The 26976-nt window shown below is 44.8% G+C and overlaps 1 protein-coding gene across 1 annotated transcript; it reads right to left on the bottom strand.

Moving 5' to 3' along the window:
- Window positions 1-9824: 9824 nt before the first annotated feature.
- On the bottom strand, window positions 9825-18810 carry Smkr1 (small lysine rich protein 1). The gene is made up of 2 exons (XM_028762596.1): window positions 18613-18810; window positions 9825-10552 (listed from the first exon to the last, which is right to left on the bottom strand). The coding sequence occupies exons 1-2, from the start codon at window positions 18808-18810 to the stop codon at window positions 10355-10357; spliced, it is 396 nt and encodes a 131-aa protein (XP_028618429.1). The 3' UTR covers window positions 9825-10354.
- Between the last annotated feature and the right edge of the window lie 8166 nt (window positions 18811-26976).

The following is a 26976-nucleotide window of genomic DNA, read 5'->3' as shown; positions in this document are numbered from 1 at the left end:
ATGTGTGTGTGGAGGGCAGACAGTGTTCTGATCTATCTGCACCTCACTGAAGCTGGAGCTAGGTAAGTGGCCAGCAACCCTTGGGATTTGCCTGTTTGTATGCTGCACAGCCCTGGGGTTACTGGGTTTTCTAGGTGGGTGGTGGGACTTGAACTCAGGTCCTCATGCTTACAGGAAGGGGGCTATTACCCCCTGAGCCATTTCTCTAGCCCTTGCAAGCTGATTTCTTTTTTTTTTTTTTTTTTTTTTTGGTTTTTCGAGACAGGGTTTCTCTGTATAGCCCGGGCTGTCCTGGAACTCACTCTGTAGACCAGGCTGGCCTCGAACTCAGAAATCCGCCTGCCTCTGCCTCCCGAGTGCTGGGATTAAAGGCGTGCGCCACCACCGCCCGGCCTGCAAGCTGATTTCTACTGGGCATCCTGTATCTTCAAATTCTCCCCAAGGCTAAATAAGCATCTACAGTTCTCACTGAATATTCTCTCCCCACAGGCTTTCTTGAAGAAAGTTGAAATTAAGCCCTCCCACGAGACTTTAAAAATGTAAACTCTAAATTCCAGTTGTCGGGGTAACATCCTTGTGAAGCTGGGGTGCATTTTATATATTTTGGTCCTGATGGATGTCCGTTGCCATGAGAACAGGAGTGGCATTACACAAAGTGAATTTTGGCGCTTATCCTCCTGGGTCGTGAAAAACAAAATCCAGGCCCATAGAGAGAGCCTCAGCTCGTCCCAGTGAACCCAAGAACCAAATGATGACAAGCCTGGTTTGTTGGGGTCTAGAAGCCAGGAGACTAGGGTTTTATTCGTTGTTTGAGTTTTGTGTTGAATAAACTATGCTTTATGAAGCTGGGAACGTAACTCAGGTGGCAGAATGCTCACCTGGCTTACATGAAGCCCTGGCTTTGATCTTTACCATAAACAGAGTGTGGACAGAAGTTCTGGGTCATCCTCAGCTACATAGTGATTTTGAGGCCAGCCTGAGCTACATGAGATTCTGATGTTTTACTTATTTGTTAATTTTTAAAACAAGATTCAGTTGCTGTATTCATTGTGATGTTCTAGTTGATTAGGCTTGGGTTCTTTTTTTTCTTTCCTTTCTTTCTTTCTTTCTTTCTTTTTTTTTTTTTTTTTTTTTTTTTTTTTTTGGTTTTTCGAGACAGGGTTTCTCTGTGTAGCCCTGGCTGTCCTGGAACTCACTCTGTAGACCAGGCTGGCCTCGAACTCAGAAATCTGCCTGCCTCTGCCTCCCAAGTGCTGGGATTAAAGACATGCCCCCCCACTGCCTGGGTATTTTTTTTCTTTTGTTTGATTTGAGAAGTGTGTCTGTTTGTTTGTTAAGGCATGGCTTTACTCTGTAGCTCTGGATGTCCTGGAACTCAAACCGATCGTCCTCCTTGGGATCCCTGACTCCAACGCCTATGCCCAATGCTGGTATTACAGGCCAGCAATCTCGGCCCTGGCTGTTTGTAGCTGTTGAGACTGGCTTTCAGACATAATTGAGCCTAGTCTTGACTTTCCAGTCTACCTCCCGAGTGCTGTATTCCCAGTGAACACCACCACAGCTTGCCTACAGTTAATTAGTGTTAAGGATATATTCTCACGTTCCTCTTTTGATGACAAATTTCTCACTCTGGAAAGAAATCCTAATCTTTTCCCTAGTGGGGTCTTCACTGTCACCTCACCCTAACCCACAGGACCGGATGGTGCCTGCTGTTTCAGACTCGTGCTCTGTCCATCCGTTCTTTCTTTCAAAACCAGATGTTTGAAAACTGTAAGCCATTGGGTGCAAGAGCATAGGCTGTGCTCCAGAGCGCTCTACCATCCTAGATAACAGCTGTTTTAAGCTTTCCATTCTCATGTATAGAATTAAGCTTCTCCTGACAATTTAAAATCAGCTAAACTCCCAAGATTTGTGTGGGAGAATAAAATTGAAAGTGTGTGTGTGGGGTGGGGGGAGCCAAACAGTGTGATTAGCAGTCTGTCATCTACAGGTTCTTTAGTGAAGCCTGCTGATGGAACATGCGCACCTGGTGTGTCGATCACGTGATAGGCAAGAGCCCGAACTGAACACAGCGAGGAACCTATCTCATTTACTCTCATAATACCTCTCAGGTAGGGTCTATTTTCATTCGTGCTACAGAAAATTAGGCAACTTGCCTGAGGTTGCACATTTATCCATCCCGTGGAATGCGGATGTGATCCGGGCATTATGCGCTCACTACCTATGATTTAGCCTTCAAACTAAGGAATATACAAAGATATCTTTACAAAGGTACCGTAAATCTAAGGCCAACTGGATGGGGTTCCCACATCTGGGCAACAGGAGCCCCTGCCTCCGCTGATCACTCTGACCTCTGTCCTTCCATCTTATTTGTTCCTGTACCCTCCAGGCAGAATTAGAAATCCGCCTGCCTCTGGCTCCCAAGTGCTGGGATTATGCGCCACCACTGCCCAGCTAGGTAGAAGCAAACTGGTTAAAAAGGTGAGACTTGAGGCACGACCAGCAGACCTATAAATCCATCCCTAGCCATATAAAAGGATTTTCTGTTTGACCGCAACGGTCTTAAGTATGAAAATTCATTAAAAAAATAATTACAATAACAATAACCATAGTATAATGGTACATACCTATAGTTCCAGATCTAGGGAGGCTGGGGCAGAAAGACGGAGGGATTGAGGCCAGACTGAACCTTACTCTGAATAATGACAACAAAATTAAAATACCTAAAAGAATCCATTAAGCTGGGCGGTGGTGGTGCACGCCTTTAATCCAGCACTTGGGAGCCAAAGGCAGGCGGATTTCTGAGTTCGAGGCCAGCCTGGTCTACAGAGTGAGTTCCAGGACAGCCAGGGCTACACAGAGAAACCCTGTTCTGAAAAAACAAACAAACAACAAAAAACCAAACCAAACAAACAAAAAGAATCCATTAAAACTGGAAGTAAAATAAATGTCCCATAAAATAGTTGGGGAAATTACAGTATCAACTGAAGGAAATACACAGGCACTAGGAAGACGACAAGAATAAAAGTGAAAATGTTTATAATAGCATGGAGATGGTTTTCAGTTCAGCGTCTGAAAGTGGTCCTTCAGCTAAGACCATGTCATTGCACAAGGCCCCCCTCTCCTTTCTCTCGTGTGTGTGTGTGTGTGTGTGTGTGCTCGAGTGTGTGTATATATATTCCTAATGTTAAGTGAGAAACAACTAATTATCTCAGTAACAATGGAGGCTGGAGATGGCTCAGCAGTTGCGAGCATGTATTGCTCTCCCAGAGGACCTGAGTTCAATGCCTAGCACCCACATCCAGTGGCTCACAGCCATCTGTAAGTCCACACTGCTGACCTCTGTGGGCACATGCACTTAGATGAACAACCTCCTACATATACACACTTAAAATAATAAAAGTAAAAACTCTAAATACTCTATTATTTGTGAAAGCCTGGAAGGGGGAATGGCTAAAAAGGTCAGGAGCCAAGGCTGGGAATGTTCTAGGTGCAAGCATGCCAGAGCTAGACCATCTCCCACAGTAAAGGGAAAGAGAAAAAACGTCAACAGGGGTGAGGTTTGACTGTGAGCTATCCCTGACACCTGCCCAGCACCCAACACACCTGAAAGTCAGTGAATGTGGCAGACTTTTTCCAGGTGTAATGGCACACACCTTTAATCTCATCACTTGGGAGGCAGGGACAAGTAGATCTCTCTGATTCTAAAGCCAGCCTGGTCTACATAGTAAGTTCTGGGATAGCTAGCTCTGTGTAGTGACACCCTGTCTCTGATTATGAGCATAAGATGACACAAGCCACTAATGCCTCTTCTGTAGGAATTTATTTCACGATGGTTAGGATAAGGTTATTTTTGTTTGAGCTGTAGCTCAAGCTGGCCCTCCAACTCATTCTGGAGCGGAAGATGACCTTTGTCCTACTTTGCTTTCTGTCTCTGATAAAATTCTGACCAAAACCAGCTTAGGAGAAGAAAGGGTTTAGCTGGCTTATGGCTCACAGTCTATCACTGAGGAAAACCAAAGGAAGCTAGAACAGAGGTCACAGGGAAACTGTTTGCTAGCTTGTTCCTCTGGTTTCTCAGCTTGATTCCTTTTTTTTTCTTTTCTTTTTTTTTTTTTTTTGTTTTTTCGAGACAAGATTTCTCTGTGTAGCTGTCCTGGAACTCATTCTGTAGACCAGGCTCACCTCAAACTCAGAAATCTGCCTGCCTTTGCCTCTCAAGTGCTGGGATTAAAGGTGTGCGCCACTACTGCCCGGCTTGATTTCTTATATAGCCTTGATTTCTTATATAGCTCAGGACCACTTGCCTAGGGGTGGCACTGCTCCCAAGTGCTGAGTCCCCCCCATATCAATCATTAAAAAAAATTTTTAAAAAAAGACTTATTGTTTTATGTGGGTACACTGTTACTGTCTTCAGACACACCAGAAGAGGGCATCAGATCTCATGGTTGTGAGCCACCATGTGGTTGCTGGGAATTGAACTCAGGACCTCTGGAAGAGCAGTCAGTGCTCTTAACCACTGAGCCATCTCTCCAGACCCCACCACCCCTCCCCCACCACCCCATCAATCATTAATCAAGAAAATGCACCACAAACATGCTCACAGGCCGATGTGTTGGAGGCAGTTCCTCAATTAAGGCACTTCCCCTTCCCAGATGACTCTAGTTTCTGTTAAGTGACTTCTCTGTGTAAGCGCTGGGCTAGACTTGTCTGAGGGGAGGAGAATGTACCTTCTGCTTCCTTTTCCCCAGAGGCAGAAACCCAGTGGGGAGTGCGGCTCATCTGTCGTTTAGAGCAGAGCTGGGCCAAGGGTGCCTTCTCCCCACTACTGCTTCCGGTGACTCCTCCCATGTCTTCACAGCCTGCTTTCCTCAGGGTCAAGAGCACCACTTTCCAAACCCCTTCTCTGGCCTAATTGACATTTGGTGGCATTCATGTACACAGAGAGTCTGGCCACACTGCAGTATAGCCTGCCAATACTGTTCTTGGCGGTTGATGTGGACAGTGTGCACGGAGCTCAGCCGTCTGACTAAAAAGCAAAAAAGACGGCTGCACGTTCCCGGCCTCTCTCAAAGGGGTTAAGGATGAAGGACACAGAGGGAGGACGAGAAGAAGGGGCAGCGACAACCCAGCTTCCAAGCCCAAGGGATGGATGGTCTTTAATTTGGAAGTGTTGACACTGCCATTACAGCACCCTGGTGACATACTTGTAGCAAATACAACTTATGCCATCATTACCGTGGCTGTTCCAGAAGCCAGAGCCCAGGAGGCCCAGGAAGACACAGCGAGTAGGTGAGCGGGATATGGGGATGCGCCGCGCTGCTCTCCAACTCTGTGCCGAGGCTTTGGCAAGAACCGGACCTCGTTTCTCATTGGTACATTATATATGCTAGCAGGGATGGAAAAAGTAAATCGGGAAACAGGGAGATGCTGTCCATAGGGTAGCAGCTCCAAGGTGCCAGTTAGTGGGCTACTGAAGGCAGATGTGGAGCCACGCCTTTCAGTAAGTGAGACCGGATGGGAAGTGCTGAGTGGGAGTGGGTATGAAGGAGAAGTGCAGAGGCCCGGGAGGACAGTGGCAGGTGGCACACTGACTGTTGTGAACGGTGGTTCCACAAACAGGGGCAAGTTTGACTCCCTGAGTTCAATCCTCTTAGGTATGTATAGAAAGTGGCCATGGGCTATAGTATAGCTTAGTCCACTGCGTGACTATCAGAATACTGAAGCCTGGGGAATTATTATTAGTATTTTGGTTTTTTCGAGACAGGGTTTCTCTTTATAGCTAGGGCTGTCCTGGAACTCACTCTGTAGGCCAGGCTGGCCTCGAACTCAGAGATTTGACTGCCTCTGCCTCCCAAGTGCTGGGATTAAAGGCGTGCGCCACCACTGCCTGGCTTTTTTTTTTTGGCCTGGAGAATTATAAATGACACGAGTTTATTTCTTATAGTTCTGGAGGCTAAAAGTTGAAGATCCAAGCACTGGAATTTGATGAGAGCTTTTTTCATGAATCCTCAGGAGGCAAAGGGCAAAACTTTCCTCCACCACTTTCTTTTTTTTTTCTAAGACAAGGTTTCTCTGTGTAGCCCTTGCTGTCCTGGAACTCTGTAGACCAGGCTGGCCTCACAGTAAGAGATCTGCCTGCCTCTGCCTCCCATGCTGGGATTAAAGGCACACATCACCACCGCCCACCATCACTTTCTTTTTTAGCCATGAGATCAGAAACATGCTGGGCAGTGGTGGCACATGCCTTTAATCCCAGCACTTGGGAGGCAGAGGCAGGCGGATTTCTGAGTTCGAGAGTTCAAGGCCAGCCTGGTCTACAGAGTGAGTTCCAGGACAGCCAGGGCTACACAGAGAAACCCTGTCTCAAAAAAACAACAAAAAAAGAAATCAGAAACATATCTTTTCTTATTACAAGCTGTAGTGGAAGGTGCTGAGTTATGAGTTGTTGTGATGAAGAAATGATTTATTTACATTATTATTTTTTTATGTGCATTCGTGTTTTGCCTGTGTGATTGTTTGTGAGGGGTGCCGGATCTCCTGGAACTAGAGTTCCAGACAGCGGTAAGCTGTAACCCACCATGTGGGTGCTGGGAATTGAACTTGGGTCTTCTGAGAGAGGTTAAGTGTACCTAACTGCTAAACCATTGGTTCTTAACTTGGGGGTCATGACCCCCCCTTGGGGGTCGTATATCAGATATCCTACATATAAGATATTTACATTATGATTCATAACAGTAGCAAACTTGCAGTTATGAAGTAGCAATGAAAATAATTTAATGGTTGGGGATCACCACAACATGAGGAACTGTATTAAAGGGTCGCAATATTAGGAAAGTTGAGAACCACTGGCCTAAACACTCATTAGGACAGTCATCCCATGAGTAGATACTGCAGAGCTACAGGTACGGAAGAAACTGTGACAGAGGTCAGGAGAGCCCCACGCTTCCTAGGGCTGTCCTGATGGTTTGGAGACCTTGCTTGGTGGCTCAGGAGTGAAAGCTGGGGCACTACAGGACATGGAGCACCACAAGACTCGAGCAGCACAGGATGAGGAGCACCATGGGACACGGAGCACCACAGGCCGCAGAGCATGTGTGGATCACTCTGCTCCCTCACCCTCCAGTGTTGCACGTCTTCCTCTCACTGCTCTAACAAATATTTATTGTTGCCAGGCGATGGTGAGGGCACATCTTAAGTCCCAGCACTCAGGAGGCAGAGGCTGGTGGATCTCTGTGAGTTTGAGGCCAGTCCAGTCTACCGAGTGAGTTCCAGGACAGCTAGGGAAACACTGATTTGAAAAACAAACAGGGCTGGAGAGATAGCTCAGTGGTTAAGAGCACCGACTGCTCTTCCAGAGGTCCTGAGTTCAATTCCCAGCAACCACATGGTGGCTCACAACCATCTGTAATGAGGATCTGATGCCCTCTTCTGGTGTGTCTGAAAACAGCTACAGTGTACTCATGTAATAAAATAAATTTAAAAAACAAACACAAACCAAAATATTGTCTTCTGGGTCTTTTTATTATGAAAAGAATTCATGCCTGGAGCGGTTGCTTGTGGGGCACGTACAGGTAGTAGAACTGTTGACTGTACGCTGACTCTATTTACAATATCCTGAGAGTGTCAAACGGTTTTCTTTTTAAACATTTGTTTATGGTGCATCTGTGGGCATGCACATGCCACTGTGGATGGGGGCATAATTTGAGTGTCTATTCTTCCTTACCCTGTCAGCTGGACCACTTACACTCTCTCTGTGACATCTGAGAATGGTGGTTTCTCCATATTCTGGCTTTAATCATTGTCTCTCTTGTTCTTACTAGCCTTCAGTTTGGGGGGGCACTTCAACTGTAAAATGCCTCCATCCACACAGTATTGCTACATCTTTCTCCCTTCCCATTAGTCTACCGCAGCCATGCTTCTGTCCCTTCTCACCTCCAGATGGTCTTCTTGGTCTCTGTCAGCTGACCATATCTCTGTGGTCCCCTGAGTGATGCTGTCCACAGTGTAGATAGCATCGGGTGGGAGTTCTGCAAGCACCAACCAACGTTCTAGAACACACAACTGCTCTAACACAAACTCCTGTACCCAAGGGAAGCACAGGAAGACATTAAACATCCCACAAATTCAAAGATTCAATAAGCCTTTTAGTACCAAGTTAGTTAGGCAGCTTAGCCTGGGAGCCTGTGCAAGACACATGGCCTCCATCACATGCTTCCCCCTGGGTTAAGGACCCAGCAGTCTGTGCTGTGACGACTCTCCAGGTGAATGAGAGGCACTAGAGTGAATGCAGCAGTCTCCAACCTCAGGAAGATATTCTTAGTTTCTAAAGTCCAGGGAAAAGACAGTCCCCTTTCCGCTGTTTCGCAGAAGTGCATGCCCTTCAGTGGCTGGCTTCAGGTTTATGCTGCATCTGTCCTGAAGGCATGGGTGGATGGATTGCATTCACTACCAACTTGAGTGTTATGGGCATTCAACTTTTGCACCACAGGGATTCTTATCATTTCCTCTGACGATTGTCCTGGGCTGCAGCTATTTTTTTGGCAAACTTTCATAAACCTCACAAGGCAGTATGTAGTCCAACTTAAGTGACTCAGAGTGGACTGTATCTGTTTTAGCGTGGTGCTTGCCTCAGTGAACTAGCTCTGAGCATGGAGACTATGAATGGAGCAAACGCTACGGGCATCAAGAGAGGTGGGCTGGGGGAAGCAGTGGGGGCCAGGAAGGCAGAGCAGGAGGCGGGTAAGGAGTACTGCAATCAGGGATACCATCTCTACATGAAACTGCCCCCTTCCAAGTGTCACAGTTGGTGTGTCAAGGCCTTTGGAAATCTGTAACTTGTTTCTCACATTTTTACAGGGGCTCAGAGCTAAGGGCTCGAGTCTCGGGAGACTTTGGATTTAGACCTTTGTGCAGTCCTGGAACCTTTGAGAATTTGAGGATTCTTGAATGTCTTTTACATTGTGTAATGAGCATGCATCTTTGGGGACTAAGGACAGGGCACTGTGGTTAAGTCTGGGATGTTGATTCATGTATTGAAGGTTTAGCTGTGGCGAATCACTATTCAGAGATGACTGGACCGTTAGGACCATAATCGTACAAGCAGATTAATCCACACTGACAATGGACTCAGCTGGACGGGGAGGTTGATGGAAACTGTAGGCAGCAGGGTCTGCTTGGGGGAAGGTGGTCACCTGAGGATGCTTTAAAAAGTGTGTCTTAGTCGCATGCATGCCTTGGGAGGCAGACGTAGGCGGAGCTCTGAGTTCTAGGCTTGTCTGGTCTACACTGTGAGTTCCAGGCTAGCTAAGGTTCACAGTGGGAGCCGCACTTCAGGCAAGGAATGAAGGAAGTTAAGTGTCTTCCATGACCCCTCACAGCCTTTCTTTTCCTCCCTGGCCACAGTTTGGGGCTTCTGCCCTGTGTTCTCATTACCATTGTATTCTGATTCTGCTGTGTCTCATTCCCCAAATAATGGGGCCAGCCTCTCAAACTGTGAGTGACAAGGAGTCCTCCTCTTTTAAACTGGTTTCCTCGGTCCCTCTGTCACAACAACTGAAAGCTAACTTACTTGATTTGCTCCCCTTCTTTCATCCACCACACAAGTGTGTGTGTGTGTTACTACATCTAGAACCATTTTCCTGGCCCCAGCTTTTCTTTATCATGTGTTTGCATACCTGGCAAGATTAGAGTGCTCACAGTGATTTTAATCCCCACTGGAGTCTGTGGTTAATTTGAATTAGAGAAAGACTGCTACTCAGAATACAAAAACAAGTTATTTATTTTCCATTTTGTTAACAAAAAAAAAAAAAAAAAGTGTGTGTGTCTAGGAGTAATTTAATGGCAGAGCTCTTCCTGAGCAGAGGCCCCAGGCTCATCTCCAGTGTTGAAAAAGAAAACAAAAAAAGAAAACCCAAACCAAACTACAGCAGAAAATGTGTTTACAAGTTAGGCCTGAGCTTTCTGCCTGGTCTTCTCTGAGCCAACCCCTCACAGAAGAAAACGACTCATGCAAACTAGAGCTGCCGTCTAAGAACAAGGTTTAATTCAGTCTAGAATTGATTATAATATTTAAAAAAATTACTACCAATGCCAGGGTAGCCTTTATGAACTACTTGGGTTTGATTTTTCTGATTACTTCTGAAAAACCAAAATGGCTTACCTAGTTGCCTGGCTTAGCTGTGGAAATAAAAATGCATTTGTCATTATTTACCACAGAAAAGCACAGTGGCTACATGTTTCTACTTGTCTTTTAGAGCCCGTTTGCCCGCAGTCTTTTGAGTTATCCTAAATGCTTTCTCCTACTTTCTGTTCTTTGAGACCAAGGCATGCTTTGAATTCTATCACCTAAGTCTTATTTTTTTCCCTTTTTCCCTTTGGGAGCGCCTGGCCAAGGGAAGCCTCGAAGGTACAGGCAGTCGGCCACATTGTGGGCAATGTAGTAGAGGTTCAGCATGGCGGCGGGGCTGAGGATGTCTGCTTCCGGCTTCTTCTGCTTCTGCTTCTTCCCGGAGGTCTTGGACCGGCCTTTTCCTTTCTTCCCTTTACCTGCCTTTCAAAGACAAGCACAAACACGGAAAGAAAATTACTTTCTATCACCTTGATGTAACTTTTTCCCTTTCTCTCCCCCCCTCCCCCCTCTCTGATACTAGATCTCACCATGTAGACCTGCCTGGCTGTCCTTGAACTCACAGATTTGTCTGACTCTGTCTCCCAAGTGCTGGGATCAAAGGCATGTACCATCAAGGTCCACCTGGAAGCAGTTTTCCACACGTTCTTAGTGACTTTGGTTTTTTGGTTTTGTTTTTTTTGTTTTTTGTTTTTTTTTAAAGATTTATTTATTTATTATATTTGAATACACTGTAGCTGTCTTCAGACACACCAGAAGAGGGCATCAGATCTCATTACAGATGGTTGTGAGCCACCATGTGGTTGCTGGGATTTGAACTCAGGACCTCTGGAAGTGCAGTCAGTTCTCTTAACCACTGAGCCATCTCTCCAGCCCTTTGTTTTGTTTTTTGTTTTGTTTTTCGAGACAGGGTTTCTCTGTGTAGCTCCGGCTGTCCTGGAACTCACTCTGTAGACCAGGCTGGCCTCGAACTCAGAAATTCACCTGCCTCTGCCTCCCAAGTGCTGGGATTAAAGGCATTCTTAGTGACTTTAAAGGGGGAATAAAAACCTAAAAGAGGAAGGGGGACACAAACCTGCCACAACAAATACATTTACATGTTCAAGATAACTGTGAGTCTGAAGGTTCCCAACACACAGAGTTGGTTAGTGTTGGAGAAAAAAAAAGGCCGGTCCCATTTGATGTCTATGCATATCACATTACTGTATTGCATCCCACAAATACATATAAATATTACATATCATTGAAAAAATGCTTGCCCGGAGCAGGAAGCATCAGATGGCATCATCTGTGACAACTGCTTGCTAAGCAGCTCTTGTTTAAAGAGACCCCATGGCCCTTTCTTCTGTGGTGCTTTGTTGCATTCTGATTTGCATAAGCTGCAAAAGACATGGCATTGGGTGTACACATGTCTCAGAGATGCACACTAAAACTGTAGAGACAGAATCAAAGACTAGAGATGTGCTTTCCAACATGGCTGTCTTCTCCACACCCTGCTGAAGAACAGAAGCCACAGACCTGGTACACTTTTGCTGCTTTCTGAGCCCGAGGAGTGGACCTACAGGAAGCTATTTTACCAAATTATTCTTGATTATTTCTCTGGAAGGCTGCATAATAAAAGTTAAACTTAAAACAAATTCTACGGCCAGGAGACAAATGCATATCTTGGTCTTCGTTATGCACTCTCTACATAAGCAGTTGTGAGATTTAAGGGAGCTGCAGATGCAAGAGGAGAGACTCGGGTCTGAGAGCAAGTGATTCTTGCCATCATCTTCATCACCGCAGAGCTGTGCTTCAAGATGGGCAGGCATCAGCCCTATCTTCAAAATGAAATAGCAGGGGCTCAGCGACGTCACTCGGTAGGTGCCAAGTGACATCCAGAAGGCTCAGAGCCCACGCTATTTTTGTGACTAGCTGAAGAGGTCAGAAACCTCTGGGAAATGGGAGTGGGGACATCCCTGCTTCGGCAATAAACTGTTGCAAAGTTGTTTTTTTTGTTGTTTGTTTTTTACAAGTGTTGCACACCAAACTGCACTTCTTTATGTCCTGTGACCACCTCACCGTACAGAAAATGATTGATGGGAGAACAACTCTAACCTGTCTCCTCTAGCAAGGGAAGAGAGGGAGAATGTACATATCACCAAGGCTTAGCGAAAGCTAAATATTTACATAAGACAGATGTCTTGTTCTTAAATTTTCACTCATAATGTCTCAAGTTAAACAAACAAAACAGTTAATGCGTTTAAAATAGTAAAATAGTTTTCCCTCAGGTGAAATGTAGTCTATTCCTAGACACTATATCCAGGGGTAAACATGAGAAGTAATGTAGTGAGTAAGTACAGGTGGTGGGGCTGGCGCGGTGGGGCTGCAGAGATGGCTCAGTGGCTAAGAGCACATGCTGCTTATCCTGAGGATCAAGTTCAGTTCACAGCATTCACATGGGGTTGAAGTTCACAACTGCTTGTAACTCCAAAGAATCTGACAAGCCTTCCAGAGTCTGAGGACACCTAGACACCTGCAAACATATGCATGTGGGCGTGTGTGTGTGGTGTGTGCACACATACACACACACACGCACACACACGTAATAAATCTTGTAAACAGAGAGTACAAACAAAAACATATTATGAAGTCCAGAAGACTGCCTTCTGCTGGGAAAGTCTCTCCACGGGGTACAGGATGCACAATTTGGAGTGAGTCCTTTAAGATTTTGAATGTTTGCTCTCATAATTTTATACTTTCTTGAATGTCAATGGTTAATAGCTCACCTGGAAAAACTGGAACAAAATGAGTGTGTATGTGTATGCACAAGGGTCTTAATCTTTACAATGGGTTGAGAACAGTTTAACTTTTTTTTTCCAGTTAAACATTTTTAGTTTTGTTTATTTCTTTTAAAGATGGGGTCTCACCATATAATCCAGGCTGGCCTCAAACTCACAGAGATCCACCTACCTCTGCCTCCTGAGTTCTGGGATTGAAAGGGTACCATAATGTTCAGCTAAATTTGACATTCTTAGAAATTGGCAAGCTGATTCCAAAGTTCAGATGGAATTGCAAAGGACATAAGATAAAGGCTTTAATATTTATTTGAAGTTCTTATCTTCTTATAGATACTTCCAGAATTCATCTAGAAATTCAAAAGACTTTGCAAAAGGGCACGGTTGGGAGGGTAACAGCAGCTACCTTCAAAGGTAAGAACTTGTATCACACAGTGTGCTAGTGAGGTCAAGATAAACAGATCAACGGACCAGAATAAAGAGCCTGGAGATAAGGGCTGGAGAGATGGCTCAGCGGTTAAGAGCACTGTCTGCCCTTCCAGAGGTCCTGAGTTCAATACTCAGCAACCATATCGCGGCTCACAACCATCTATAATGGAATCTGATGCTCTCTTCTGGCATGCAAGTGTACATGCCTCGTTTACATAAAATAATAATAGAAAAGAGGGCCCAGAAATAGATGCAGACATGTATGAGGGAATTGATTTTCAGGAAAAATGTCAGAGTCAGGATTGTCTGTTTCTCTAGAGCAGCTGTTCATGGCTTGTGGGTTGCAACCCCTTTGGAGGTCTCCTAAGACCGTTGGAACACAGATGTTTATATTGCAATTAATAACAGCAACAAAATTACAGTTATGAAGTAACAACGGAAATAATTTTATGGTTGGGAAGTCACCACAACATGAGGAGTTGTATTAAAGGGGAACAGCATTAGCAAGGCTGAGAACCACTGTAGTATGTGGTGCTGGAATAATGAAGGTCTATTGACAAAACACAAAAGCAAGGAATCCCAATTAGTATTTGAACCACATCAACCAACCAACCAACCAAACAAACAAACTCCTTAAAATTCATCATAGACCTAAATATAAAACCCCAAGTTACAAAACCTTTGGAGACCTATGGCCTTCAGTTTGGTGAAGATTTCTTCTTGGATATAACATCAGAACCACAGCTGGTGACTATGACATGTCCCTGGAGGTCTGTGTTTCAACACTTGGTTCCCAGCCGCTGGTGGGGCTGTTTGGGACAAATGCTGACCCCTCCTCCTGTAGGCGGGGGAGCCGTGCTGTAGCAAGTGTTTCACTGTGGGGTGGGGCAGGGCGGAGCGAAGCTGAGCGGGGCGGGGCTGGGCAGGGCGAAGTGGTGTACTTTGAGGTCCTACAGCAGAGCCACTAAGTTCTCTTCTTCCTGACCCTGGGCTGAGTTCACTCCCCCCTAGCCATGCCTTCTCCAGCATGACGACTTCATCTCCTTTGGAAGTAGAAGCCAAAATAAACCCTCCCTCCTCTAAGGTTTGCCATGGTATTCAATCATAGCAACTGAAAAGCACATAACGTGTCATGAAGAACAAGTGGCTGAGCTCGAAGTCAAAATGTAAAATGTCCGCTTACCAACAGGTATTAAGAGATGAATGCTAAGTCAGAGACTGGTAGAAAATACTTCCAAAGCATATGATAAAGGCCCACATCCCCAATAAAGAGTGCCCGAAACATAATAGTTAAGAGAACCATCCAATAAAAATCAGCAAAATATTCAAATGAATACTTTCCTGAAAAGGAGAGGTGGGAAATGAGCCCATGAACAGACACACTCAGCATTGTTAGACGTCAGGCATATACAAAACCTACAAGATATGCAACACACACTTGAGTCTAAGAGCTCGATATATGGCCGAGCTTTATCGAGTAACGGTGAGCAAATGGAGGACTTGAACTCTCATTCACCGCTGGTGGAGGCTGAAACTAACAGAGCCGATCTGGAAGCTAGCCTCGCAGTTTCTTTTTAAGTTAGACACACCCCTAGCATTTGACCTAGCCATTGTACTCTTAAAATATTTACCCAGAGAAATGAAAGCATCTTCTACTTAAAGACTTGCACACAACTTCTCAAAGTAGCTTAATTCGTCATAGCTCGAGGCAGAAGCGCTCTCACAAGTGTTCATCAGCAAGTCAACGGGTGAACATGTTGTGGAGTGGCCAAAGAATGGAGCACGCTTGAGCCATGAGAAAATGATAACGGCATAGACGAATTTCAGAGTAGTTAAATGAGTGATACCAATCACTCCCAGCACTCAGGAGGCAGAGGAGGCAGGTGGATCTCTGTGAGTTCAAGGCCAGCCTGGTCTATGGAATGAGTTCCAAGGCAGCTACGGCTGCGTAGTGAGAGTCTATGTCAGAAATAAATACATACATACATAAATAAAAACGGCTTCCCCTAAGCTAACAATGCTATAGCCTATACGGAGAACACACTGAGAGCACCTTTACCTACTAAGCCATCTCAGCAGCGACCACCCTTTGGTTGGCTCAGTGCAACTCTGGGGCTCTATCCTTGGTCTCAGAACACAATTTAGAACCTTACAAATGCCCTAAGGAAGACTACTTCATCTCTGCTGGTCTCTTTATACTTCCCAAACTTGCCAAGTTCCTCCTGTGCCCGGGGTCCCTTCTTTCCTTATATAGGCTTTCAAATGACTGAAGGGGAATCATGTTTTAGCTCTTTCTTCTGACTCTATATGAATATCACTTCTTTACAAAGACCTCCCTAGGCTCCTGGGGGCCCCAAATCCGTGGATCAGGAGTAAAGCCCTCGCCCAGCATGTGCAGAGGCCTGGATCCAATTTCTTTCTTTCTTTCTTTCTTTCTTTCTTTCTTTTTTTTTTTTTTTTTGTTTTTCGAGACAAGGTTTCTCTGTATAGTCCTGGCTGTCCTGGAACTCACTCTGTAGACCAGGCTGGCCTCGAACTCAGAAATCCACCTGCCTCTGCCTCCCAAGTGCTGGGATTAAAGGTGTGTGCCATCACCGCCTGGCTATGGATTCAATTCCTACTACCAGTAAATAAAGAACACCACCCTGACACAGCGTTAACTTTTTTCCTATACCTAGAGTCATCATATAACCATTTACTACCCGACCAGACACATCAACAAACAGGTGAACATAAGCTGCGTCTTTCCGTGCTAGTGTTGGCTCCAAGACTTCACACAGTCAACCTATCTGAAAACTACCCAGAAGCTCTTTGCCTCTGAAGCATCGTTTTCTAGCTCCTCATCTTAGGCATTTTTTTTAAAAACTACTATATTGATTACTTTTCTTTTGCTGTGATAAAACACTATGACCGAAAACAATTTATGGGGGAACCAGATTACTTTCGCCTTACAGAGGGAGACTTCCTACTGAGGAGGCGTGGCCACGGCAGGAAGCAGAGAGTGAAGTGGGAGGAAGGCTGTGAAATCTCAGAGCAACCTCCCCCTTCCAACACCCCAACAGCAACAGACTTCCTTCAGAGCTGCAGCACTCCAGCTGGGGACCAAGGGTTCAGATATCTGTCTATGGGGGATAGTTCATATTAAAACCATTCCAACTACTTAATAGTGATTAATAGTAATCAATAACAATCCAGAGGGTTTGCAAGCTTACCACTGACAACCTTAGCCTAAACAGTTGGCACACTTCGTGGATGAATGATGAATTACAATCAGTTGGTGTGTTGGTTTGAATCTGAAATGTCCCTAACAGGTTCATGTCAATTGTTTATTCCCAAGAGGGCCTTGAGAAGACTATAGGGGATGGAGGTAGGTAGCAGAAGTAGGTCTTTAGGGGTAGGTCTCACCTGGCCCTACCCTCTCTGCTTTCTACCTGCCACTGTGTGAACAGCTACTGTTGGACTCTCTGCTGCCATAAGCCCTGTCTTCTCCACCACGAGGGACTGAAACTTGAGTGTGACCCCGAATAAGCCCTCCTTCTCTTAAACCGTTGCTTCAGGTGTTTGGTCACAGCCACCGGAGAAGCAATTAATACAGACGCAAAGCAGGTGCAGGCCATAGAAGGCAAACACATCTTTCCGCTGTCCTCAATTTCAAAATTCCCCTTTCATTCATTTAACAGGTATTTCCAAATACCTGCTGTGTTCCTGTCTCTGTACAAGGCACAGATCTACTAGAAAGTAGATCTGGGTTGCTGTCCTGTCCTCAGGAGGCTCACACTCCAGTGAGGGAAAAAAGACACCAGCCTTTTATCACAAACACATTGAAGAAACAACTCTGCTGGGAAAAAAGGGAACCAGGAGCATTTGGCATACTGTGCTAGGACAAGCAGAGATACTAAGACTGATGAGGACGCTGAAAGGTTAGAGAATTTGTAGGGAGAACAAACAGCCCGAATAGGAGCTTTGAGGTTGGAGAGGCTAAGCAAAGAAAAAGGGATCAAACGAGGTCAGAGTGGCTGTCCACAAGTAAAGGGGTGAGGGTGGGGTGGGGTGGACAATGAGGGGGACTCAAGTCTGCAAAGCGAGTGAAGAGCAGCGTTGGCCTTCAGCCTCTGTAAACTAAGAAGCTGGACATTTATACAAAGAGTACAAAGAAGCCATTAGTTTCCGGGACTTTTTAAGTTATTCTTCACTTTCCTGGGTCCGGAGAAAGAACAGTAATATAGAAGTCTAGAAGTTTAAGTCAGCAGACAGCACTTTTACTTAATACTATACTTAGTTCCAAAAGAAAGCAGAAGAACCACAGGCTTACTAAACACATTCCAAACTGTAGGCTAAACAGAAAGCAAGGCAGGCACCTCAAGTGTGGTGCAAAGGGCTATGGGTACTCTAGGAACAGGAGGAAGCAGGAGGTATTTCTACTCTAGGAGATAAAAAGATCAGTAATCAAGATAGCGCAGGTGCAAGAACAACTCGGGTCTAGTTTGGGGGATACTTTTCCTTAAGCAGAGATGGTAATACCATAATTGTGCCAGAAGTTGATACCCTTTTACTACGGGTGCTGAGCGGCAAGTTCCTGAGGACTGCGGAAAGGGGCAACAAAACCACAGCCATTCTAGAAAGAAAAATGAGGCTGGGAAGGAGGGCACCAATTGCAGGATGCAAGCTGAAGAACAGGAGGGATCCTGGCAGACGTAGGGTTAGGGTGGGGTGGGGTTAGATGTAGTGTGGACACCTCCCCCCCGGCCCCCAGGGCCAACCTTACTTTCTCTATTTCATGTAAAGAATTCCACCAAACGACTCAGGGTAGCCTGGACAGTCCCTCATTGGCGTGTACTTAGTTTGGGGCTCCAAACCTCGTTGCTGATCTTCCTCTATTTTCCAAACGCCAGAGCATCTTCTAGGAGTGAAAGTTTCCCCACAGAACCAAGGGACTAAAACCAGTATCACAGAACCGGCACAGCCTGAATTTGCTGCTGCTGCCCATCAGACTACCCTCTCCTACGACACACTGGGTTGAACTGTACCCGTGGGGATGACAGAAGACCTAGGTCTCAAAGGCTTACCGGGTTAAGGCGAGCACTTGCGAACCTCCCTCTTTAAGATGGGTATTTTCATAGTCATTTCTTTCTCAGCTGAGAGGGTGATCGTGACACCAGTCCCCAGTCTCGAAATTCAGGCTCCACATTCCCTCCCCCTCCTCCTCCTCCTCCTCCCCGGGATCGCAGTCCCCCGCCCGGTTCCTGCCGCTTCCCTAGCTTCCGCGAGCGCTCTCACCGGCGAATTGCCGCCTGCCCCGGCCGTGGCCGCACCTCCAATTGGGCGCCTTCGCGGTGTGCGGAGGCGCAGGTGCTGGTAAGCAAGGCTCGGCTCACCCCACTCCCGGGGCGGCACCCGGACAGCCCGCTGTCGAGCGCACAAAAGCGGCAGAACCTCACACTGTTTATTTGTTGCTAGGGCACCGGGGCGGGGCATGTGGCAGTGGGCGGAGCCCGCGGGCCTCTCGGAGCCTATGGGCTCAGCTTGTGTGTTCCTATTTGCTCTGCCTACTCTACTGTCGGTTTTGGCTTTGGTGTTCGCGGAAGTGACAACGACTGCGAACTCCAACTAGTAGCAAAGTAGCAAAGTTCTGTCCCGGGCGATGCTACTGGGCGGGGCATGAGGGGAGGGGGCGGGCCGCCAAGATCGCGGTTTTGTCTTTGGGAAGGAAAGGCTAGAGAGTGTGAAGGCTAAATCAGTCTCTTGAAATCATCGGAAACTCTTTGACTTCTTCTGGTAAACAAAAATAAGATCTCTGAGGGTCAAGGTGAGAATAACAGAAGAAATGTGGGTAAGAGAGCCTAGTACAAGCCTCAGGAGAGGAAGGCGGGCAGGGTTCTTACATTATGGGTGGGATTGGCTGAAGTACAGTTCGCTTCTAACCTTGTGAGTCCATCCTGTTCTCCCAGAAAGACAATGTGTTTGGGGCAAAACTCCAATTGTTCTTTAGAACTTGCCATTCCATTTTGTTCAGTAAGCGGTTATTGTATATCTGTCACGTGCCTGACTCCCCGCTTGCCTTGGGAATTCAGAGCCCAATATGGGCCAAGGTTCTTGAACTAAAGGTTGGAGGAGGAAGAGGGGAACACAGCAAGGAGGAAGGGTATGAATTGCAAGCACTGGCCACAATTGAAAGTGATAGGTGCAGAACGTTGGCTCAGTGGTTAAGAGCACTTGCTTTTGCAGAGGACCCAGGTTGAGCTCCCAGCACCCACGTGGCGGTTCCCAACCATCCAGTCCCAGAGGATCCAGTGCCCTCTTCTGAACTGCCAGGTACCAGGCAGCTAGCTGTATTAAAAAAAAAAAATCTACTGGGATCATTTCAAAATTTTGTCCCTGATTTTTATTTGAGCAACAGTTTGTTTGTGGTGGTGGTAGCATGGTGAAGTGGGTTCTTGACTACATATAAGGTTAAGAAGACGACATATAAGTTGGGAGTGACAATGGGGTGCTCTGAATGATAACAGCCCTCATAGGCACATATATTTGAATGTTTGGTCCCCAGTTGGTGGAACTGTTTGGGAAGAATTAGGAGGTGTGGCCTTGGTGGAGGATGATGTCACTGGAGGAAGGGTTTGGCGGTTTCAAAAGTCCATGCCAGACCCAGCCTCCCTCCTTCTAGAACTCATGGATCGGGCTCCAGCATCATGGTTGCCTGCTTGCTGCCATGTTCTACATCATGATGGTCCTGAACTCACCCTCTGAATCTGTAAGCAAGCCTCCAGTGAAATGCTTTGTTCTATAAGTTGGACATAGTGTCTCTTCACAGCAATGGAACCGTGACTCAGACAAACTCCGGTAGTCTTTATTCTGAGGGAGGCTATCCTTACACAAATGCAGGGCTCCCTTTTTTAAAAAAACTAATTTCTTTTTTTATTGGATATTTTATTTACATTTCAGATGTTATCCTCTTACCCCATTCCCCCCTCCCCCGCCCAGGAACCTCTTATCCCATCCCCCCTCCTCCTGCTTCTATGAGGATGTGCCCCTACCTACCCCCCACTCCCACCTACCCACCCTCGAATTCCCACACACTCGGTGTCCAGCCTTCATGGGACCAAGGACCTCCTCTCCCACCTATGCCCTACAAGGCCATCCTCCCCTACATATGCAGCTGGAGCCATGGGCCTCTTCCTAAGTGCTCCCAGGCTGGTGGTTTAGGCTCTGGGAGCTCTGGTTGGTTGTTGCTCTCCTCATGGGGCCTGCAAACCCTTTCAGCTCCTTCAGTTTTCTCTCTAACTCCTCCATTGGGAACCCCATGATCAGTTCAATGGTTAGCTGTGAGCATCCACCTCTGTATATGTCAGGCTCTGGCAGACCTCTAAGGAGACAGCTATGTCAGGCTCCTGTCAGCATGCACTTCCTGGCATTCACATCAGAGTCTACCTTTGGTGACTGCACATGGGATGGATACCCAGGTGGAATGGTCTCCAGATGGCCCCTCGTTCAGGTTTTTTTTTTTTTTTTTTGGTTTTTCGAGACAGGGTTTCTCTATGTATCCCCGGCTGCCCTGGAACTCACTCTGTAGACCAGGGTATCCTTGAACTCAGAAATCCACCTGCCTCTGCCTCCCAAGTGCTGGGATCAAAGGTGTGCACCACCACTGCCCAGCTTGTTACTCCTTTTAAGAAGGACCAAAGCACCCACACTTGGTCTTCCTTCTTCATGAGCTTCAGTGGTCTGTGAGTAGAATCTTAGGTATTTCGAGCTTCTATATTGGAGCTAATATCCAATTACTAGTGAGTGAATACCATGTGTGTTCTTTTGTGATTGGGTTACCTCACTCAGGATATTTTCTAGTTCCATACATTTACCTAAGAATTTCATGAATTCATTGTTTTTAATAGCTGAGTAATACCCCATTGTGTAAATGTACCACATTTTTTGTATCTATTCCTCTGTTGAAGGACATCTGGGTTCTTTCCAGCTTCTGGCTATTATAAATAAGGCTGCTATGAACATAGTGGAGCATATTTCCTTGTTATATGTTGGAGCTTCTTCTGGGTATATGCCCAGGAGTGGTATAGCTGGGTCCTCAGGTAATGCTATGTTCAATTTTCTGAGGAACCACCAGACTGATTCCAGAGTGGTTGCACCATCTTGCAATCCCACCAACAATGGGGGAGTGTTCCTCTTTCTCCACATCCTTGCCAGCATCTGCTATCACCTGAGTTTTTGATCTTAGCCACTCTGACTGGTGTGAGGTGGAATCTCAGGGTTGTTTTGATTTGTATTTCCCTGATGACTAAGGATGCTGAACATTTCTTTAGGTGCTTCTCGGCCATTCAAGTTTCTTCAGTTGAGAATTCTTTGTTTAGCTCTGTACCCCATTTGTGTGTGTGTGTTTTCGAGACAGGGTTTCTCTGTATAGTCCCGGCTGTCCTGGAACTCACTCTGTAGACCAGGATGGCCTCGAACTCAGAAATCTGCCTTCCTCTGCCTCCCAAGTGGTAGGATTAAAGGCGTGCAACAACACCGCCTGGCTTGTACCCCATTTTTTAATAGGGTTATTTGGTTGTCTGGAGTCTAATTTTTTTGAGTTCTTTGTATATATTGGATATTAGTCCTCTATTGGATGTGGGATTGGTAAAGATCTTTTCCCAATCTGTTGGTTGTCGTTTTGTCCTATTGACAGTGTCCTTTGCCTTCCAGACACTTTGTAATTTTATGAGGTCCTATTTGTTAATTCTTGATCTTAGAGTATATGCCATTGGTGTTCAGGAACTTTTCCCCTGTGCCCAAGTATTCAAAGTCCTTCCCCACCTTCTCTTCTATTAGTTTCAGTGTATTTGATTTTATGTGAAGATCCTTTATCCACTTGGACTTGAGCTTTGTACAAGGAGATAAGAATGGATCAGTTTTCATTCTTCTACATGTTGTCCTCCAGTTGAACCATTTGTTGAAAATGCTGTCCTTTTTCCACTGGACAGTTTTAGCTCCGTTGTCAAAGATCAAGTGACCATAGGAGTGTGTGTTCATTTCTGGGTCTTCAATTCTATTCCATTGATCTTCCTGCCTGTCTCTGTACCAATACCATGCAGTTTTTATTACTATTGCTCTGTAGTATAGCTTGAGGTCAGGGATGGTGATTCCTCCAGAAGTTCTTTTATTGTTGAGAATAGTTTTCGCTATCCTGGGTTTTTTGTTATTCCAAATGAATTTGAGAATTTCTCTTTCTAACTCTGTGAAGAATTGAGTTGGGATTTTAATGGGGATTGTATTGAATCTGTAGATTGTTTTTGGCAAGATGGCCATTTTTACTATATTAATCCGGCCAATCCATGAGCATGGGAGATCTATCCATCTTCTGAGATCTTCGATTTCTTTCTTCAGAGACTTGAACTTCTTGTCATACAAATCTTTCACTTGCTTGGTTAGATTCACACTAAGGTATTTTATATTATTTGTGACTATTGTGAAGGGTATCATTTCCCTAATTTCTTTCTCAGCCTGTTTATCTTTCTGGTAGAGAAAGGCTACTGATTTGTTTGAGTTAATTTTATATCCAGCCACTTTGCTGAAGTTGTTTATCAGGTTTAGGAGTTCTCTGGTAGAAGTTTTGGAGTCACTTAAGTATACTATCATATCATCTGCAAATAGTGAGATTTTGACTTTTTCCTTTCCTATTTGTAACCTTTTGACTTCTTTTTGTTGTCTAATTGCTCTAGCTAGGACTTCCAGTACTATATTGCGTAGGTAGGGAGAGAGTGGGCAGCCTTGTTTAGTCCCTGATTTTAGTGGGATTGTTTCAAGTTTCTCTCCATTTAGTTTGATGTTTGCTGTATATTGCTTTTACTGTATTTAGGTATGGGCCTTGAATTCCTGATCTTTCCAAGACTTTTACGATAAAGGGATGTTGAATTTTGTCAAATGCTTTCTCAGCATCTAGTGAGATGATCATGTGGTTTTTTCTTTGAGTTTGTTTATATAGTGGATTACATTGATGGATTTCTGTATATTGAACCATCCCTGCATTCCTGGGATAAAGCCTACTTGATCATGATGGATGATTGTTTTGATGTGTTCTTGGATTCAGTTTGCCAGAATTTTATTGAGTATTTTTGAATCGATATTCTTAAGGGAGATTGGTCTGAAGTTCTCTTTCATTGTTGGGTCTTTGTGAGGTTTAGGTATGAGCATGATTGTGGCTTCATAGAACGAATTGGGTAGTGTTCCTTCTGTTTCTGTTTTGTGGAATAGTTTGAAGAGAATTGGTATTTGGTCTTCTTTGAAGGTCTGATAGAATTCTGCACTAAAACCATCTGGTCCTTGTGACCCTCGCAATCGTCTTGCCAGCAAGACGCACGGGGACACCAGGATCCTTCTGCAGCAAGCGTTTATTGTTAATGAAAGGAGGAAGACCCCAGCCCCGAAAAGGCACTGCTTATATACCCCTGGAGCGGCGTGTTCATGTCTGATTGGCTGCTTGCTCAAGAACGCAAATTACGCTGCGGGATGGGCCGTGATTTGGCGCGCTTTTACCATAGCACATGTGCGGTTTACTTGTTTACTTGGAGGAGCACCGGATGCCAGCGCCATCTTGTAATGGCGAATGCTGTCAGCGCAAGCCGCGGCTTTCCACAGGTCCTGGACTTTTTCTGGTGGAGAGACTTTTAATGACTGCTGCTATTTCCTTAGGGGTTATGGGACTGTTTAGATGGTTTGTCTGCTGCTGATTTAACTTTGGTACCTGGTATCTGTCTAGGAAGTTGTCCATTTCATCCTGATTTTCCAGTTTTGTTGAATATCAGTTTTTTTTTATTAGGATCTGATGTTTTTTTTAATTTCCTCAGTTTCTGTTGTTATGTCTCTTTTTTCAGTTCTGATTTTGTTAATTTGGATACTGTCTCTGTGCCCTCTGGTTAGTCTGGCTAAGGGTTTATCTATCTTGTTGATTTTCTCAAAGAACCAGCTCCTGGTTTTGTTGATACTTTGTATAGTTCTTTTTGTTTTTACTTGGTTGATTTCAGCCCTGAGTTTGATTATTTCCTGCCATCTACTCCTCTTGGGTGTATTTGCTTCTTTTTGTTCTAGAGCTTTTAGGTGTGTTGTCAAGTTGCTAGTGTGTGCTCTCTCCAGTTTCTTTTTGTAGGCATTTAAAGCTATGAGTTTTCCCCTTAGCACTGTTTTCATGGAGTCCCATAAGTTTTGGTATGATGAACCTTCACTTTCATTAAATTCTAAAAAGTCTTTAATTTCTTTCTTTATTTCTTCCTTGACCAAGTTATCATTGAGTAGAGCGTTGTTCAGTTTCCACATGTATGTGGGCTTTCCATAGTTTTTGTTATTATTGAAGACCAGCCTTAGTCCATGGTGATCTGATAGGATCCAAGGGATTATTTCAAAATTTTTGTATCTGTTGAGGCCTGCTTTGTGAACCAATTATATGGTCTATTTTGGAGAAGTACCACGAGGTGCTGAGAAAAAAATATACTCTTTTGTTTTAGGAGGAAATGTTCTATAGATACCTGTCATATCCATTTGGTTCATAACTTCTGTTAATTCCACAGTGTCTCTGTTTAGTTTCTGTTTCCATGATCTGTCCATTGCTGAGAGTGGGGTGTTAAAATCCCCCACTATTATTGTGTGAGGTGCAATGTGTGCTTTGAGTTTTAGTAAAGTTTCTTTTATGAATCTGAGTGTCCTTGCATTTGGAGCATAGATGTTCAGAATTGAGAGTTCATCTTGGTAGATTTTTCTTTGGTGAGTATGAAGTGTTCTTCCTTATCTTTTTTGATAACTCTTGGTTGAAAGTCGATTTTATTTGAAATTAGAATGGCTACTCCAGCTTGTTTCTTGGTACCATTTGCTTGGAAAATTGTTATCCATCCCTTTACTCTGAGGTAGTGTCTGTCTTTGTCATTGAGGTGTGTTTCCTGTATGCAGCAAAATTCTGGGTCCTGTTTACGTATCCAGTCTGTTAGTCTACATCTTTTTATTGGAGAATTGAGCCCATTGATGTTAAGAGATATTAAGGAAAAGTGATTGTTTCTTCCTGTTATTTTAGTTATTAGAGGTGTAATTATGTTTATGTAGCTATCTTCTTTTGGGTTTATTGGAAGATTACTTTCTTGCTTTTTCTATGTTGTAGTCTCTCCTTGTGTTGGAGTTTTTCATCTATTTTCCTTTGTAGGGCTGGATTTGTGGGAAGATATTATGTAATTTTGGTTTTGTCATGGTATATCTTGGTTTCTCCATCTCTAGTGATTGAGAGTTTTGCTGGGTATAGTAGTCTGGGCTGGTATTTGTGTTCTCTTAGGGTCTGTATGATATCACTCCAGGATCTTCTGGCTTTAATAGTCTGGTGTAATTCTTATAGATCTGCCTTTATATGTTACTTGACCTTTTTCCCTTACTGCTTCTAGTATTTTTCTTTGTTTTGTGCATTTGATGTTTTGATTATTATGTGACAGGAGGAATTTTTTTCTGGTCTAGTCTATTTGGAATTCTGTAGGCTTCTTGTATGTTCATGACCATCTCTTTCTTTAGGTTAGGAAAATTTTCCTCTATAATTTTGTTGAAGATGTTTACTGGCCCTTTAAGTTGGGAATCTTCACTCTCATCTATACCTATTATCCTTAGATTTGGTCTTCTCATTGTGTCCTGGATTTCGTAGATGTTTTGGGTTAGGAGCATTTTGCATTTTGCATTTTCTTTGACAGTTATGTCAATGTTTTCCATGGTATCTTCTGCACCTGAGATTCTCTATTCTATCTCTTGTATTCTGTTGGTGATGGTTGCATCTATGACTCCTGATTTCTTTCCTAGCTTTTCTATCTCCAGAGTAGTCTTCCTTTGAGATTTCTTTATTGTTTCTACTTCCATTTTCAGATCCTGGATGCTTTTGTTTTAATTCCTTCACCTGTTTAATGGTTGTGTTTTCTTGTAATTTTTTTTTTTTTTTTTTTTGGTTTTTCGAGACAGGGTTTCTCTGTGTAGTCCTGGCTGTCCTGGAACTCACTCTGTAGACCAGGCTGGCCTCCAACTCAGAAATCCACCTGCCTCTGCCTCCCAAGTGCTGGGAAATAAAGGTGTGCGCCACCACCACCCGGCTCTCCTGTATTTCTTTAAGGGAGCTATTTATGTTCTTCTTAAAGACCTCTATCATCATCATGAGAAGTGATTTTAATTCTGAATCCTGTGATGGGTTGTTCAGGATTTGCTATGGTAGGAGAACTGGGTTCTGATGATGCCAGGTAACTTTGGTTTCTGTTGCTTATATTCTTGTGCTTGCCTTTCACCATCTGGTTAACTCTAGTGCTACCTGCACTCACTGTATCTGACTGGAGAGACTGTCTTTCCAGTTATCTTGCTTGTGTCAGAATTCCTCTGAGTCCAGATGTCTCTGTGATCCTATGTTCCTGAGCTCCTGGGTGGAAGAGCTCCTGAGACTTAGGCTTCCTCTGGGATCCTGAAATCCTGCTGCTCTGAGTACAGTGGTTCCTCAGCTGCTCTGAGTACAGTGGTTCCTCAGCTGCTCTGAGTGCAGTGGTTCCTCAGCTGCTCTGAGTGCAGTGGTTCCTCAGCTGCTCTGAGTGCAGTGGTTCCTCAGCTGCTGAGTGCAGTGGTTCCTCAGCTGCTCTGAGTGCAGTGGTTCCTCAG

This window comes from Grammomys surdaster, unplaced genomic scaffold, assembly GCF_004785775.1.
Source record: "Grammomys surdaster isolate TR1022 unplaced genomic scaffold, NIH_TR_1.0 134, whole genome shotgun sequence".
Taxonomy (NCBI): Eukaryota; Metazoa; Chordata; class Mammalia; order Rodentia; family Muridae; genus Grammomys; species Grammomys surdaster.
The sequence above is the reverse complement of the archived record's forward strand: the minus strand, read 5'-3'. Positions and strand labels throughout refer to the sequence as shown.